Source organism: Spermophilus citellus (assembly GCF_964194105.1).
Source record: "Spermophilus citellus genome assembly, chromosome: 8".
In the NCBI taxonomy this organism is placed as follows: Eukaryota; Metazoa; Chordata; class Mammalia; order Rodentia; family Sciuridae; genus Spermophilus; species Spermophilus citellus.
This window is the reverse complement of record NC_138189.1, coordinates 52818960-52835369: the sequence shown is the minus strand read 5'-3', so window position 1 is coordinate 52835369 and position 16410 is coordinate 52818960. Positions and strand designations below refer to the sequence as shown.

At 38.0% G+C, this 16410-nt stretch overlaps 1 protein-coding gene across 1 annotated transcript; it reads left to right on the top strand.

The window, feature by feature from the left end:
• Positions 1-478: 478 nt before the first annotated feature.
• On the top strand, positions 479-8845 carry LOC308654920 (histone-binding protein RBBP4-like; the record flags this gene model as incomplete). The annotated part of the gene is made up of 2 exons (XM_081304669.1): positions 479-1710; positions 8781-8845. Exons 1-2 carry the CDS (start codon positions 486-488, stop codon positions 8843-8845), a joined length of 1290 nt encoding a protein of 429 aa, XP_081160795.1. The 5' UTR covers positions 479-485.
• Between the last annotated feature and the right edge of the window lie 7565 nt (positions 8846-16410).

Genomic DNA, 16410 nt, shown 5'->3' with positions numbered 1-16410 from the left:
TAATTTTCAAAATAGTTTCATGATCCCTTGGATTTAAGTAGTGTATGTGGTGGTATTTCCTTTTTCATCTCAGATTTTGTTTGAATTTTCTCCCCTCTTTCTTTTGTTTACCTTGTATAAAATTTTATCAATTTTTTTCCACTCTTTGTTCCATTGATCTTTTGTGTTATTTTTTAAATCTCAAGTTCATTAAGTTTAGCTCTGTTTTTAATTATTTTTTTCTGTTAATTTTGGTATTAAGTTGTTCTTCTTTATTTAGAGACTTAAGGTGTAATGTTAGATTATTTATTTGGTATCCTATTCTTTTAATATATAAGCTCAATATTATAAACCTTCCTCTTCAATCTGCCTTTATACTGATCAAGATTTTGGTATGTTGTATCACTATTATTATTAATTTCTATGAATTTTTTTTTTAAATTCTCACTGATTTCTTCTGCTATCCATGCATCATTTAAAAGTGTATTATTTACTCTCCTGCCGCCATGGCTGACAAGGAAGCAGCCTTTGACGATGCAGTGGAAGAACGTGTGATCAATGAGGAGTACAAAATATGGAAAAAGAACACCCTTTTTCTTTATGATTTGTTGATGACCCATGCTCTGGAGTGGCCCAGCCTAACAGCACAGTGGCTTCCAGATGTAACCAGACCAGAAGGAAAAGATTTCAGCATTCATCGACTTGTCCTGGGGACACCCACATCAGATGAGCAAAACCACCTTGTGATAGCCAGTGTACAGCTCCCTAATGATGACGCTCAATTTGATGTATCACACTACGACGGTGAGAAAGGAGAATTAGGAGGTTTTGGCTCAGTTAGTGGGAAAATTGAAATAGAAATCAAGATCAACCATGAAGGAGAAGTAAATAGGGCTCGTTATATGCCCCAGAACCCTTGCATCATTGCAATAAAGACTCCATCCAGTGATGTTCTTGTTTTTGACTATACAAAACATCCTTCTAAACCAGACGCTTCTGGAGAGTGCAACCCAGACTTGCCTCTCCGTGGACATCAGAAGGAAGGGTATGGGCTTTCTTGGAACCCAAATCTCAGTGGGCACTTACTTAGTGCTTTAGATGACCATACCATCTGCCTATGGGATATCAGTGTCATCCCAAAGGAAGGAAAAGTGGTTGATGCGAAGACCATCTTTATAGGGCATACAGCAGAAGTAGAAGATGTTTCCTGGCATCTGCTCCACAAGTCCCTGTTTGGGTCAGTTGCTGATGATCAGAAACTTATGATTTGGGATATTCGTTCAAACAATACTTCTAAACCAAGCCACTCAGTAGATGCTCACACTGCTGAAGTGAACTGCCTCTCTTTCAATCCTTATAGTGAGTTCATACTTGCCACAGGATCAGCTGATAAGACTGTTGCCTTGTGGGATCTGAGAAGTCTGAAACTTAAGTTGCATTCCTTTGAATCACATAAGGATGAAATATTTCAGGTTCAATGGTCACCTCACAATGAGACTATTCTGGCTTCTAGTGGTACTGATTGTAGACTGAATGTCTGGGATTTAAGTAAAATTGGAGAAGAACAATCCCCAGAAGATGCAGAAGATGGCCCACCAGAAGTATTGTTTATTCATGGTGATCACACTGCCAAGATATCTGATTTCTCCTGGAATCCCAATGAACATTGGGTGATTTGTTCTGTATCAGAAGACAATATCATGCAAGTGTGGCAGATGGCAGAGTGCCGCAGTCTTGGCTGGGCACAGAATCACGAGCCAATCAAGCAGGAACAAAACTTTATTTTGAAAAAGCCGCTAACACTCTCAGCGCCAGCAAGTCAAAAACCGGTCCTCCCACGAGGGTGTCCGACCGGAACCGCGCGCCGACCGGAACCCCCCCGTCTCCTCCCACCTCCTCCGGAATTCCCTCCTACTATCCTTCCCCAACCAATGGGAACTCTCCAGCAGTCCCGTAAAGTCCCGTAACTTGAGTCCAGTAGCAGGCCAAGGTGAACAGCGGGAGTCCAGTTTGCATATGAATGTAAATTTTAACATAATCATCTCAGTGGCTAGCTGGCGTCACTTTACAACCAAAGGTGCCATACATCGTATATATGCTTGTGGCTCCTAGCATCTGCCCCCTTCTGTTTAATTAAGCAACAAGCAATGTGGCTAGGGACCGTGCCTGGTAGGTTGTCCAATTTAACATATGGTTCTTACCCGTCATGGGAGAACTGACCTTTAGGCGTCAGCTTCCTGTCTTAGGTTGAATCCACTGTAATCAGAGCAACCCGTCGCTGACTACCGGTCCAGCATTCAGCCATGCTTGTGGATAGGCCTATGCACCAGTGGGGGGGTGAGGTTCTTGCCTCACCTCTGTTGGCCCCCAAATTTAGCCTTGGTGCCAGTGGGGGGGTGAGGTTCTTTGCCTCACCTCTGTTGGCCCCCAAATTTAGACCATCACTAGTAGAAGGGAGGAGGATACAGAAATGCCACGACACCAAGCCAATTGACGGCTCCTTTGGAAAAATTGCGTCACTGGTGACACCATCAGCAAAGATATGCCAGTATTACCACAATAAACATGGGGTGAGCTGGCAAGGAAATTGCATCACTGGTGACACCATCAGCAAAAATATGCCAGCAGTACCACAATTCGGTGCACCAGATGATTTTATCTCAGTCTTCACTGGAATTGGGATGGAGATGGAAATTCTGGCAATGATGGTAAAGAGACATTATCCTGAACAGAATTATTAAATATAATAAAAAGAAAAGGTGAAAGTAAACAAACAGATCTGTTAAACTCCTTTAAAAACAATCCTTAACAGCCGTTTACCAAATTTAAATTAGTAAACAAACAGATCTGTTAACCATCTTTAACAACAATCATAAACAGCTGTTCACCTAATTTAAATTAAACCATATAAATCACGTGAATAAAGAAAAAATTCGGATCCATTTTTTCATGAGCGCTCCTCATATAAGAAATATGGACATACACACATACAGACATACAACACAAAACAGAAGTGTGCACACAACATACAACACATAAGACAATAGTAAATAAAGGCCTTGTAACTATACTTAGGTGAAATCTCCATTGCAATGTTTAAAAACTCCACAGTCAAAAAAAAAAAAAAAATAAATAAATAAATAAATAAATAAATAAAAAATAAAACACAGTCAAAAAATAAAACTGATCAGAAAAACATTAACCTAGGTTTGTATGAGCTCAAAAATAAAATAGAACTTTATGATGTGGAAAAATGCAATAATAAAATAGATACTGAAAAAAAAAAACCTTGGTTAATCACTGTCGCAGATGTAAGAATAGCCAAGCTGGAGCTCTGGATGTCAGCTGTTATGGATTTGAGTCAAATCATCTTCTTTTTCTGTAGAAATTGTTTTAGTTAATCTCTCTGGAATCCAAATCGGTTGCTGTTCATCCTGTGGGAAAACACAGACAGCGCCCCGATTCCAGACTATCACTGGATCCGGGCCTTTCCATTGTCCTGTTAGAATATCTTTCCAAAGTACCTTAGGCTTATGTACATTTTTGGGGTACAAATGTCTTTCCGCAGCACTAAGTCCCGATGAATCTAAATTTAAAAAGTTTAGAGTAAAAAGGGTTATTTTAAGTTTATCTTTGGGGGATATATACCCCTTTCCAATTCCCTCCTTTTGTTTTAATAAGTACATTTTAATAGTTTGATGAGCTCTTTCAACTATGCCTTGTCCTTGTGGATTGTATGGAATTCCTGTTATGTGAGTAATACCAAATGATGAGCAAAATTGTTTAAAAGAGGAGGAAGTATAACCAGGACCGTTGTCCGTTTTTAACTGTTTTGGAACGCCCACAGTGGCAAAATTTTGTAAGCAATGAGCTATAACATCTTTAGTTTTTTCTCCGGCATGAAGGGAGCCCATCAAAAATCCGGAAGAGGTATCAACTGTAACATGTAAATATTTTAATTTTCCAAATTCTGGCAAGTGTGTGACGTCCATCTGCCAAATATGGTTAGGTATTAGTCCTCTAGGATTGACTCCAAGATTAACTTGTGGTAAAAATGTCACACAATTTTGACATTGTTTTATTATATGTCTGGCCTGTTCTTTAGTTATTTTAAAACGCTTTTGTAAAGTATTAGCATTGACATGGAACCTTTTATGAAAATTTATAGCTTCTTCTATTGTGGAGAAAATATGTATGTCATGTGTAGATTTATCTGCTAGTTCATTGCCCATACTAAGGGCTCCAGGCAATCCTGTATGTGCCCTGATATGACCTATGAAGAATGGATCTTTTCGGTCCCAGATTAGACTTTGTATAGCGGAAAACAAAGAGAAAACAGTAGAGGAAGGGGAAATCCTACCAGCATCTTCAAGGGAATTAATAGCATTAACTACATACTGACTATCAGAAAATAAATTAAATACAGAATCTTTAAACATCATAAAAGCTTGTAATACTGCATTAAGCTCTACCTTTTGAGCTGATTGTTTGGGTACTAAAAATGTAAAAGTTTGATCAGGAGTAACTACTGCTGCTGTACCATTGTTTGACCCATCAGTGAATATATTTGGAGCATTTATGATAGGGGTTTTTCTTGTCATTTTTGGAAAAACTACAGGATGCTTAGACCAAAAAGACAACAAAGGATTAGATGGTAAGTGATTATCAAATGAAACACTAGTTTTACACAGGATTATTGCCCAAGTATTTAACTCATTAGCTAACTCATCAATTTGATCCATAGTATATGGAGTAATAATTTTATTGGGAGAAATCCCAAACACTCCCTTAGCTGCTTTTATTCCTTTGAGTATTAATTGTCCTACAGCCTCAGGATATCTAGTAAGAATAGTGTTAGGGGAATAAGATAAATGTATCCACAATAATGGACCTTCTTGCCAAAATACTCCTGTAGGAATATTTTTTGTTGGTAGTACAATAAATAATAAAGGCAAACTTATATCAATTCTATCCAAATGCATATTTTCCATATATGTTTCAATGATTTTTAATACTTTTCTTGCTTCAGGCGTTAACATGCGGGGTGAATTTGGATCTGATGGACCTTTTAGAATATCAAATAAAGGTCCTAACTCTCCTGTTGGTATGCCTAGATAAGGCCTTATCCAATTTATGTCTCCCAATAACTTTTGAAAGTCATTAAGTGATTTGAGTTGATCTACTCGTATTTGAATTTTTGGTGGACGGACCATGGTTGAGGATAATAGAACTCCTAAATAATTAATTGGAAGATTTAATTGTACTTTATCTATTGCTATCTCTAGATTATAATTTTTCAATAAATTTGTAAGTGTGGCATAACATTCTAGTAATGTGTTTTTATCTTTATGTGCCAGTAACACATCATCCATATAGTGAAATATTTGTAGTTCAGGATTTTGGTTTCTAAGTGGCTGGATTGCTTTATTAACATAAATTTGACACATAGTTGGGCTGTTAGCCATCCCTTGAGGGAGTACTTTCCATTCATATCTCTGATCAGGACCTTCATGATTCAGTGCAGGGATAGTAAATGCAAAATGTGGACTATCCTCGGGATGAATTGGAATTGAAAAGAAACAATCTTTAATATCTATAACTAAAACATGCCAGGTTTTTGGTAAAGCAGACAATTGAGGAATCCCTGATTGAGCAGGTCCCATAATAACCATCTCATTATTAATGGCTCTTAAATCTTGTAATAATCTCCATTTACCAGATTTCTTTTTAATGACAAAAATGGGAGTATTATAGGGGGATACGGAAGGTTGTATATGTCCTTCCGCTAACTGTTGTCTGACCAAGTCATGGGCTACTTGTATCTTTTCTTTAGTCAAGGGCCACTGAGGAACCCACACTGGTCTTTCTGATTTCCAAGTAATTTTGATTGTCTCAGTGGCCCTTTCTGAAAACCCAATTCATGTCTATTTATTTCTTGATCTATTTGAATAGGTGCTGTCATACCTTGTTCTTGTTCTCTTAATCTTTTTTCTTTCCTAAAGCCTTGTTTAGCCCTAGTAGTGGGCGCGTTAGGATTGATGTTATTTGTTAATGTCAATCCTAATTGATCTAGGACATCTCGTCCCCATAAATTTACAGGAAGATGATCCAATACATAGGGCTGTATAGTTCCTTCACATCCTTCAGGATCCCTCCAATCTAATACCATAGCACTTCTATGGGGATTTGTTGCCACTCCTAGGCCTCGAAGCGTTTGAGTGGCTTGTTGTAATGGCCAATGTTTTGGCCATTCTTGACGAGATATGATGCTGAGGTCAGCTCCTGTGTCCAGCAGCCCATTAAAGTCATGTCCTTGAATTTTTAATTTTAGCATTGGGCGAGAATCTAAATTTAAAGACAGCATAGCCCAATCTACACCTGTGGAGCCTAATCCCTTGGAACCTCTTTCTACATTACAACTGGAAAATTTATCATGCAGGCTGGGTATTATTAATAACTGTGCTATTCTATCTCCTGGTGAAATTACTGATATACCTCTTGGAGAACTAGCTATAATTTTTATTTCACCTTCATAATCGGGATCAATTACCCCAGGACTTATCATAAGTCCTTTTAGTGTAGAAGAACTGCGTCCCAATAATAAGCCTACTGTTCCCTGGGGAAGAGGTCCTTTTACTCCTGTGGGAATGATTTGAATTCCCATCTCTGGGGTTAGTACTGCTCTGGCAGAGGCGCAGATGTCCAGCCCTGCGCTCCCTCTAGTTTGTCTGATGAGGGATTTAATGGATAATGCGTCCTGGGCACTACCTTGATGGGGCTGTTGGGTTCCTCCATTGCCCCATATACTTGTGGTTTGGGGCCCCGGGGCATTGGGCCCTCTAGTCCGTTTTTTGGCAATGGAGCTTGATACCTTTCTCCACGATATCGTGGGTAAACACTTGGTCCTTGTCCGTTTTTTGATAACGGAATACCCTCTATGGTGGTTTGAGAACGGCATTCATTAGCCCAATGTCTCCCTCTACGGCATCGTGGGCAAATACCTGGTATTCTATTCCTTTGATATCCAGCTTTGTTAAACCCTCCTCTTATGGGGCAACTCCTTTTAAAATGTCCTGTTTGATTACAATTATAGCATGTTCTTGGCCTGGCATCTAAAGCCTGTTGTACTGCTGCTAAGACTTGCCCCTGTTCATTAATGTCTCTACATAATTTAATATATGTGTTTAAATCCTCATGTCTCCATGGTCTAATGACCTCTCTGCAGCAACGATTTGCTTGGTCATAAGCCAGTTGTTTTATAAATGGCATTACCTGTTCTGTATTTCCAAATATCCTAGAGGCTGACTGAATAAGTCTATCTACAAATTCAGCATAAGGTTCATTAGTTCCTTGTATTACCTTAGATAATTGACCTTGTAAGTCTCCATGCCCCTGTAAAGTTTTCCATGCCCTAACTGCATCTACAGCAATTTGTGCGTACACACCAGGGTCATATTCAATTTGTTGTCTTTGACCCTCATAAGGTCCCTTCCCCAAAAGCATGTCCATATTTCTTTGAGGGTACCCAGCTTCTGCATTTCGCCTAGCTGTCTCCATGCAAAATTCCTCATTGGCAACCTTCCATAACAAATATTGTCCTCCGTTTAGCACAGATCGACACATGTTAGCCCAATCTGCTGGTGTCATGTCCAAGTTGGTAACAGATTCAACCATGCTTATTGTGAAGGGAGCTTGCGGCCCATAGGTCGTTACAGCCTCCTTTAATTGCTTTATTGTTTTGAAATCTAAAGCACGGTGAATTCGTTGCCCTCCTGCCTGCTCAAGTACAGGGCATGCTAATCTTTGGGGTCCTGCCTCAGAATTCCGTCCATCAACTACGGTAGTTGAGGGCCGCTCAGCGGTAGATGGAGCTGTTGGCTGAGTTACGCCCTCTGGTGATAGAACGGAGTTGGTAGCAACCTCCTGTTGTAATTCTCCACCTGATGGCTGCTTGTCCTCTAAGCTTGCTTTCTTTAAATTCTCCTCTGTCTGACTAGCTTGAGAGACCTTCTCTTTTGCTTGACCTAGCGTTTTTTCTACCATAGTCTGGACCTCTAACAATTTACTTAACAGTTTTTCGGTTTGTTTTTTATTGGATTCTAATCTACTATAACCTAACCCAATAAGGTAGGATAAAACAAAGCCGAAGCAGAATGAAACAAAGACGGAGCAGACAATGGTTGTATCAATTTTCTCTTTCTCAGGGCTGAATAACTTCAAACCTTGAGCCAACCATTTTTTCCAGTTCGCCTGAGAAAATTCTAGGGCTAGGGAGCTCGAAATGAAAACAAAATAAATCAAAACAAGAACACATTGTTTTCTGAGAAGGTCATCCATCCTGTCGCCTTCCCTCAGGGGCGAGCAATTTACTCACCTCTAAGCTTCAGGCGTTCCCCGCACGGGCCGCCAAATGCCGCAGTCTTGGCTGGGCACAGAATCACGAGCCAATCAAGCAGGAACAAAACTTTATTTTGAAAAAGCCGCTAACACTCTCAGCGCCAGCAAGTCAAAAACCGGTCCTCCCACGAGGGTGTCCGACCGGAACCGCGCGCCGACCGGAACCCCCCGTCTCCTCCCACCTCCTCCGGAATTCCCTCCTACTATCCTTCCCCAACCAATGGGAACTCTCCAGCAGTCCCGTAAAGTCCCGTAACTTGAGTCCAGTAGCAGGCCAAGGTGAACAGCGGGAGTCCAGTTTGCATATGAATGTAAATTTTAACATAATCATCTCAGTGGCTAGCTGGCGTCACTTTACAACCAAAGGTGCCATACATCGTATATATGCTTGTGGCTCCTAGCAGCAGAGAACATCTATAATGATGAAGATCCTGAAGGAAGTGTGGATCCTGAAGGACAAGGATCCTAGATGTGTCTGCACTTGTGATTTTAGACTCCCCTTTTTTCCCTCTCAACCCTGATTGATTTAACATTGGTTTTGAGACACAGACTTTGTTCAGCTATCCCTCTATATAAGTACCACCAACAATTGCTATTAGCCCAATAGAGGGCGTTTTTTAAATATCAACTGGGATACTTTATTCAGCAAAGCCAGACTTATTTAAATTTTCTTCAGGAATTTTCTAGTAACAAACCTGGGTCTAAAGTAGCTACAGAAAGGGGAATATTATGTGTGGTTATTTTTCTTCTTATGCTATATCCCCAAGTTTTTTGGACTCATTTAAGTAAAAGCTAGAGTGAGTAAGGAATAGAGCCAAGGGAGGTAGGTGTCTGAGCCATGAAGTATAAATACCACAAGATGTCATTTTTATTCATGAATTAGGGGAGATTCAAGTCATATAGATTCCTACTCTAAAATCTTCACACCTGACTTTCCAGGATGCACATTTTCCTATGTAGACCAGTCTCCTCTTGATTTCTACAGTTAAGTCAAAACTACATGTTCCTCCTTTCCCATATATTTTTGCAAGTGTATTTCTTGAGCTGTTTTCATATTATTCCTTACCTTTATGTGAATTTTTTTTTTAAGTTGGGACCACCAAGTTGTAAAGATGTATGTTTTTACCTAACAGTTGTATCACGGGTATACTGTCAAGTTGAGAAGAGTGAATTGATAGCTTGTATGTTTTTAAAATTAAATTAATCCTTGATAAGAGTTTTTTTTTTTTTAAGGAGTTGGTCCTTGACCACTAGTTTGATACCATCTGCATTTTGGGTGACCTGTTTTACCAGCAGGCCTATTACTCCCATGACTAACTGTGTAAGTGCTTATAATGAAATAAATTGCTTTTCTACATAGCCCGAAAAAAGTGTATTATTTAATATCCATGTATTAGAGTGTTTTTTGAATTTTATCTTTGATTTCTAATATTATTTCATTATGATGTGATAGAATGCAAGGTATTATCTCTCTTTTTTTGTGTTTACTAAAATTTGCTTTATTTCCTAAAATATGGTCTATTTTAGATAAATGCTCTATGTGTTGCTGGGAAGAAAGTGAATCCAGTCACTGATGAATGAACTATTCTATAGATGTCTTTTAGGTCCATGTTATTAATTTTTTTATGACTAAAGAATCTTTACTTGGTTTATATTTGAATGATCAATCCAGTGGGTCTGTGTCATTGGATATTTAGGCAGCTTCTCTGTGGTTCAGCCCCATGATCCTATAGACTGTCCCTAGTTTTCTCGTGGGGTCTTCCCCCAATGTCCATGGTCAGGACCTGGTGAATCTGCTTTCCTATTTGGGGCCAAAGCTGCTTGTGTTTCTGTTTGAGTCAAGTCAGCAGACGCTATGCAGAGCTTTCTGCCCTTGCCTGGGTCACAGAGGCTGCCAGGGTTAGGTGCACATTCTGGTACAGGTCCACACCAGCATTCTATTCCCCTTGTTTACAGTAATGGGGAAGAATGGGGGGTTTAGCATTTTCAGCTAGTAATGATTCTTCTAGAAATTCTTTCTGGTCAGATTTTTGAGGTCTAACTCTAGAGAATGCCCTTCTAGTTTGATTTGCAGTTGTCTGAGTGTGGGAAGACTTTCTGCTGATTTGTGGGGGTCCACTGGGTTGGCGGGGGGGCTCCACAGATGGCTGTGGACCTCTGGCTCAGTTTTCTTTCATTGATTTGATTTTAAGCTGTTTGCTCTATTTTAAAGACCCTGCTATTACTGTCACATTTTAAATTTTATCTTCCTTTCCAAATCTTATAGTAGGTGAATTTTAGAGAATTTCTGCTCCACCTCCACTCTTTCTCTGTTGCCCCTTCTTCCTTCTAGCACTTAGGTTCAGGTTTGGTATTAGGGGACACTGAGTTTATTTTCTATTCTTGTAGCTTGTCTTCTAGTCTTTTCAGGTCTCAGACTTTGTATTATTGAGTCTTAGAGAATTTATTTTGTCACCAGCTTCCCAAGTTTGCTTTTCTTTTGCTGCTTCCTTTCTTTGTTGTGAGGAGGATGGGACTTACTTCATACCTCACTTTTGCCATCTTCTACATATCTTCTTCTAGAAATGGTTCTTATTAATTACTGCTTAACTAAATGAAACGCCGATGTCACTTCAGTATGATACAAATTCAGGTTGAAGTTGTTCCTGTTAAAAAAGTGGCTTAGTGTTAGGATTTAGGATTTCTGCATGCCTGATTGTGCTGGGTCCTGCTGGTCAAGGTCACTTTTAGAATAGTGGTTGGTAAATGTTTTCTGTGAAGGACCAGCTAGTAAACATTTTTGGTTTCATTTTTGGTTTCAATTCTTTTTCATTTATTCAACTCTGTCATTGTAGTATGAAAGCAGACAAAGAAAATAAAGGAATGGGGATGGCTATGTTCTAATAAAACTTGCTACAAAACAAAAATAGGCCAGTAGGCCATCATTTATTCACCCCTGTTTTAGCATTTAATTAGCTTGGGAATAATAGTTTCCTTCCTGATATAAATTGCTCTTGACTGGGAACTTAGATAGGTCTGTCAGGAGGATGGTTGATTTCCTTTGCATATGGGTCAGGAAGGTAGTCTCATGATTGTATTTATCCAGTTAGAAATGTTAACATTATTTATTTTACAAAAACAAACAATTATTTTTGTTTAAGAAGGATAAGGGGATCTTTTATGTCGTGGTTTTAATATTAGAACTTTTGTTACTCTGATTTTAATTTCAGGTTCTTAATGAATTAAAAATCTTCAGCTATTATTATTTCTTTTAATTGGAATGTTTGCATTTGTATTTGTTCATCTGATCTTTAACAATTGGCTTATTCTTGGGTTGTCAGCTTTAGCAAACAAAAATGCAGGATTCCAAGTTAAATTAAACTTTAATGGGCATTTTATGTGGCATTCTTAGTTTATCCTTCATCCTGACACTTTCAGAGCATAATCAGAAAGTAAGTTGTAACTTACTGTTTTAGAGGTTACATCATCATCATTAAGGTTTGTTCTAAAGATTCTTTCATCAGCTTGCATGTATTTTGCTAAAGTATTTCTTTCCATAATATTTTAGACTACTATTACTAAAGCAAATTATACATGGTACCTACCTTCAAAATGTTAGCATTTATTCTTTTTTCATGTATCCTAGTTTTCCTAACTATCCAGATAACTAACAACTCTGTTTATGTGAACCAATGTACTACATCTTCTATTTACCAATCACTCCTTTCTTTTCCTGGTAGTTTAGTTTTTCTTATAAGCCAATGGTTTGCATCTTACACCTCTAGCACCTAGTCAAAAGTAAAATACATATATTTTAAAGTTTTTATTAATATTTTAAATTTTATCAAAATAAAATAGTACAAATTTATTTAAAAAGTAAAATAGTGTTAGTAGGCTAATATTTTAAAATAGCAATCACCTGCCCCATCCTTTAAACAAAGGTATCTGTAGCTTGAAGTAATCATGTCCACATCTTTGTAGTTGATTGATTCTTTTAATACTACTATTTCTTGATTTTTCAGTTTATATATTATTTTCTGGTGTCCTGTTCCTCTTATTATTTTTCAACATAACTATATTACAGTTTTTGCTTATTTCAGAATTAAATATTTATATTTTATAACATGGCCATTATTCATATGTGACTCAAAGAATGTTTTATGATTACAATTCATTTTTATTCAAAATTTTGCCTAATATTGACATTTTCTTTTGTTTTCTATATACCTATTGTTAATTAATTTCTACTCAAAGAGAACTTTTCCAAGTTTCTTTGAACACATTATAATTTTACTAGCTTTATTTTAATGTTAGGGGCCTTCTTTTCTTTTTATTTAGAATGAGAATTGTGCTTTCCATATCTGTCACTTGGATTCATCCTAGAAATTTCTTTGACCATCAGTCTGGAAATTCCTTGTGCCTCTATGATCTATTCTTTGTTTCTTGACTTATTTTTGTTTTATTCCAAAATTTTAGTTTGGGAAAGTTATATATGAGATTCCTATGAGACATCTACATCTATAGTAATAGGTACAAGAAATAGCTATAATAGGAGTTCAATAGTGATGTCTTTCCTCTAGGTAAACATTTGTTAATCATTATTATGTAGCCCATCTAGATAGTAGAGGTCATAAGTGTACATGTGATCACTCAGGATGAGTGTGTAGAAGAGAAGAGAAATTGGGAACCAAGGTTCGATAGCGAAATGAATACTGATGGTTAAGGAACTGGAGGTAGAAAAGGATTTGGTAAATTAGGTTGAGATTATGCAGTGAGGATTAAAAATGGAAAATTGAAAAATTACAAGCCAACAAAAGCCAAAAGTAGAATGTGGCCATCTGTATGAGGGAATTATTACATGATGGAAGAAGAGAAAGAATGTAAGTTCATTAACATGACATAAGTCATCACTGAACATGATCAAAGTATTTTTGGTGGAATTCTAAGGTATAATTTTAGTGGTTGGTAATCACAAAATAAGGAAGGATCAGGATTATGGAGTTATGGTTTAGATGTGGTATCCCCAAAAGCTCACATGTGACAATACAGGAAGGTTTGGAGGAGAAATGATTGGCTTATATTATACCTGGGCTTCAACCTAATAAATGGATTAGTCCCTGATGAGATTAACTGAGTGGTAACGAGGCAGGTGATGTGTGGCTGGAGGAGGTGGTTCATTTGGGGTGTGGCTGTGGGGGCATATATTTTGTATCCAGAGAGTGGAGTCTTTCTCTCTCTGTTTTCTGATCATCATGTAAGCTGCTTCTCTTTAGCCACACTCTTCCACTATGATGTCCTACCTTACCTTGAGCCCTGAGGAATGGAGCCTTCTCTTTATGGATTGAGAACTCTGAAACTGTGAGCCATTAAAGAAACTTTTTCTCCTCTACAGTTGTTCCAGTCAGGTCCTTTGTCACAGTAATGAAAAAGCTGACTTGACTAAAACATATGGGTAAATGCTCATGAGAAAAAATTAGAAAAGAAGTTTGGAAATACAGGAAGAGTAGATAAAATCAAGAGAGTTAAATAGAAGACAAACAAAAGAATGGCTCTTGATGCTTGTAGCTTTGCAGGTTTTGTGGTTGAGAATTCGAGGGCGGGGGATGGATTCCTTTCTTATCATTTCTATGAAAAAGAAATCAGGCAGAAAGAATGGGTCAAGTTGAGATTTCAGGGCCACAAGAATCTTTTGTAAAAAATGAGAGTGAGTTAAGAACTATTAGTGTTTTCAAGAACTATAGGGGTATTCAGCTTATACTCATGAACATAAATTTGTAGTTCAATTGTATAGGTTACCTAGTTGTAGAATATTTTATGAATTGAAGTTGCCAAGAAAGCATACATTTTTGTTCACCCAAAGTTGGGTCTTGTTGGATTTAGGAAAGGAAAGTGAAGACAAAATACTGAGAATACTGATAACAGGGCACAGAATCATGAGATGTAAAATCTGCAATGATAAAAAGTCAAGGGATAAATTTAAAAAAAAAAACTTTTAAAAGTTATAACTTTAAAAAATTATAAAGTAGAAGGGCCAATATCTTTTGGAACCTGATGAGATTGGAGAATCAATATAATGGAAAATTGTAAGGGTACACAGTAAAGGATAACAGGCTATGTTCAGGAGGAGAGATGAGGAAATGTTGAGAGCCACAGCCAAAGGGGCCCCAGCAAACTTCCAGCTGCCAGCAAACTTCCAGCTGCGGCTGATGATTGGCTCACAGCAGCCCCAGCAACATCTAGCTGATTGGCTCCTCTGCGGTGATGTTCATTGGGCTGTTTCCCTGCCCTTCAGACTACCAGCTGATGATTGGCTCACAGCGCCCCAGCAACATCTAGCTGATTGGCTCCTCCACGGAGCTGCTCATTGGGGGACTTCTTTGGCTCCGCCCACACGACCCAGCCAATCCGCCTCAAGAACAGGAGGATTGTGGGAGGTGGTGAGGGTTGTGTGGGGGTGAGAGGCTTGTGGGAAGCCGGTGGTGGCAGTTGGGCTCTGAGGGGTTTTTCCTGAGGAGCAGTTTTGTTTGGTGTTTTTAGTTCTAAAAATAAAGTTAGTTTCTTTTGACAAGTGGCTCCTGAATTGTGCCCAGCCAGACTGCAGCAAGGAAATACCACATTTCAGAAGAGAAACTAATGTTATAAAATAAGCATATATGCTTATGGTATATATGGTTGAATTGATGTTAAGATTTTTGAGGTGAGATAGTGAAGTAACTGTTGGATATGTTGGTGAACTGATCAGACCCCTAAACATTAAATGTACCTAGGTTGATTTTAGGTCATGTAAAAGAAGAAAAAGTTCTAGGTTTCATATCATTTAAATGACATGATGTTTAAATGAGTAATTGTCTATGAAGAGAAGAGAGGAGATGCTCGACCTAGGATCCAGATTCTGAGTTAGGTATGAATGAATGAATGAACACACTGCCTTTTCAGGTACTCAGTGAGAGATGCCATGCAGGAGCACATTGGACAGGACAGGATGTTATGATACTGAATCAACAGCATCTTTGTCTTAGGGCTATACAAAGGAGTTTAAAAAAGAAGTCATTCTTAGGGTATGTGATGGGATTGAAGAGGAGTATTGAAAGACTGTGTCATAAGTGACAAATACCTATCAGAATTAATTCATCCTAATGTATGGGGAATATATATGTTGACGGGGCTTATAAAAATTCTATTTGACTTTTGATAGAATTGCATCTCAATAAACCTATTGTAAATTGAAAACACTGCAAGGTGAAATGCACTAAATATACCTTGCCTACCAAACATCATATCTTAGCAACACAGTACACTATAGAGTCTCTGTTGTTTACATTCACAGTTGCCTGGGAGCTGCATCTTGTTGCTGCTGCCATTCAGCATCAAAGAATTGCACTGCATATTACTAGCCTGGGAAATGATCAAAATTCAAAACCAGAAGTATAGAGTCTTCTTAAAGCTCTTCACTTTCTCACCTTCATCAAATTAAAACATTGTATGTTTGATCATTTTTAAGTTGAGGAATATCTGTATTAGATGTTAGCTTAAGAATACAGAAATTGTGGGCAAGAGAGGATGAGATTAAGATCAGTTTGCCAATGATCTAATGTTCTGGCTTCTCATATGTGTGCACTAAGTTTGCTGTGAGACGTTCTGAGGGTTGGACAGATGCATATCAAATGTAATGCACAGAGTTCAGCATGAGAAGTTTTCACTGTGGTTCACAGAAGATAAAACTGGTAGATTAGCAGTCATTTGTTCTTATACTTTTTTCTAAGTCACCTGTGCATATATATTTTATAACATACTTCCATTTATTTTGACCTTATTATTTTCAAATTCAATCTTTCACCATTCTTTCTCATACCTTAAGTTTTCCTCTATCCTCTTATTGGATCTTTTCTTACAGGTTTTCTTTATATTGCTTTGCTTTGCCTCCTAGAAGAAGGTCTTTTGTTCCCTTTACTAGTGAACCCAGGAAATTTCATTTCTTGGATTCATAAAAAGTGATGTGTGTTGGCAAGTCTCACTTTGAAATGACATATTAAAATTAAAAGACTTGAGTTGTGT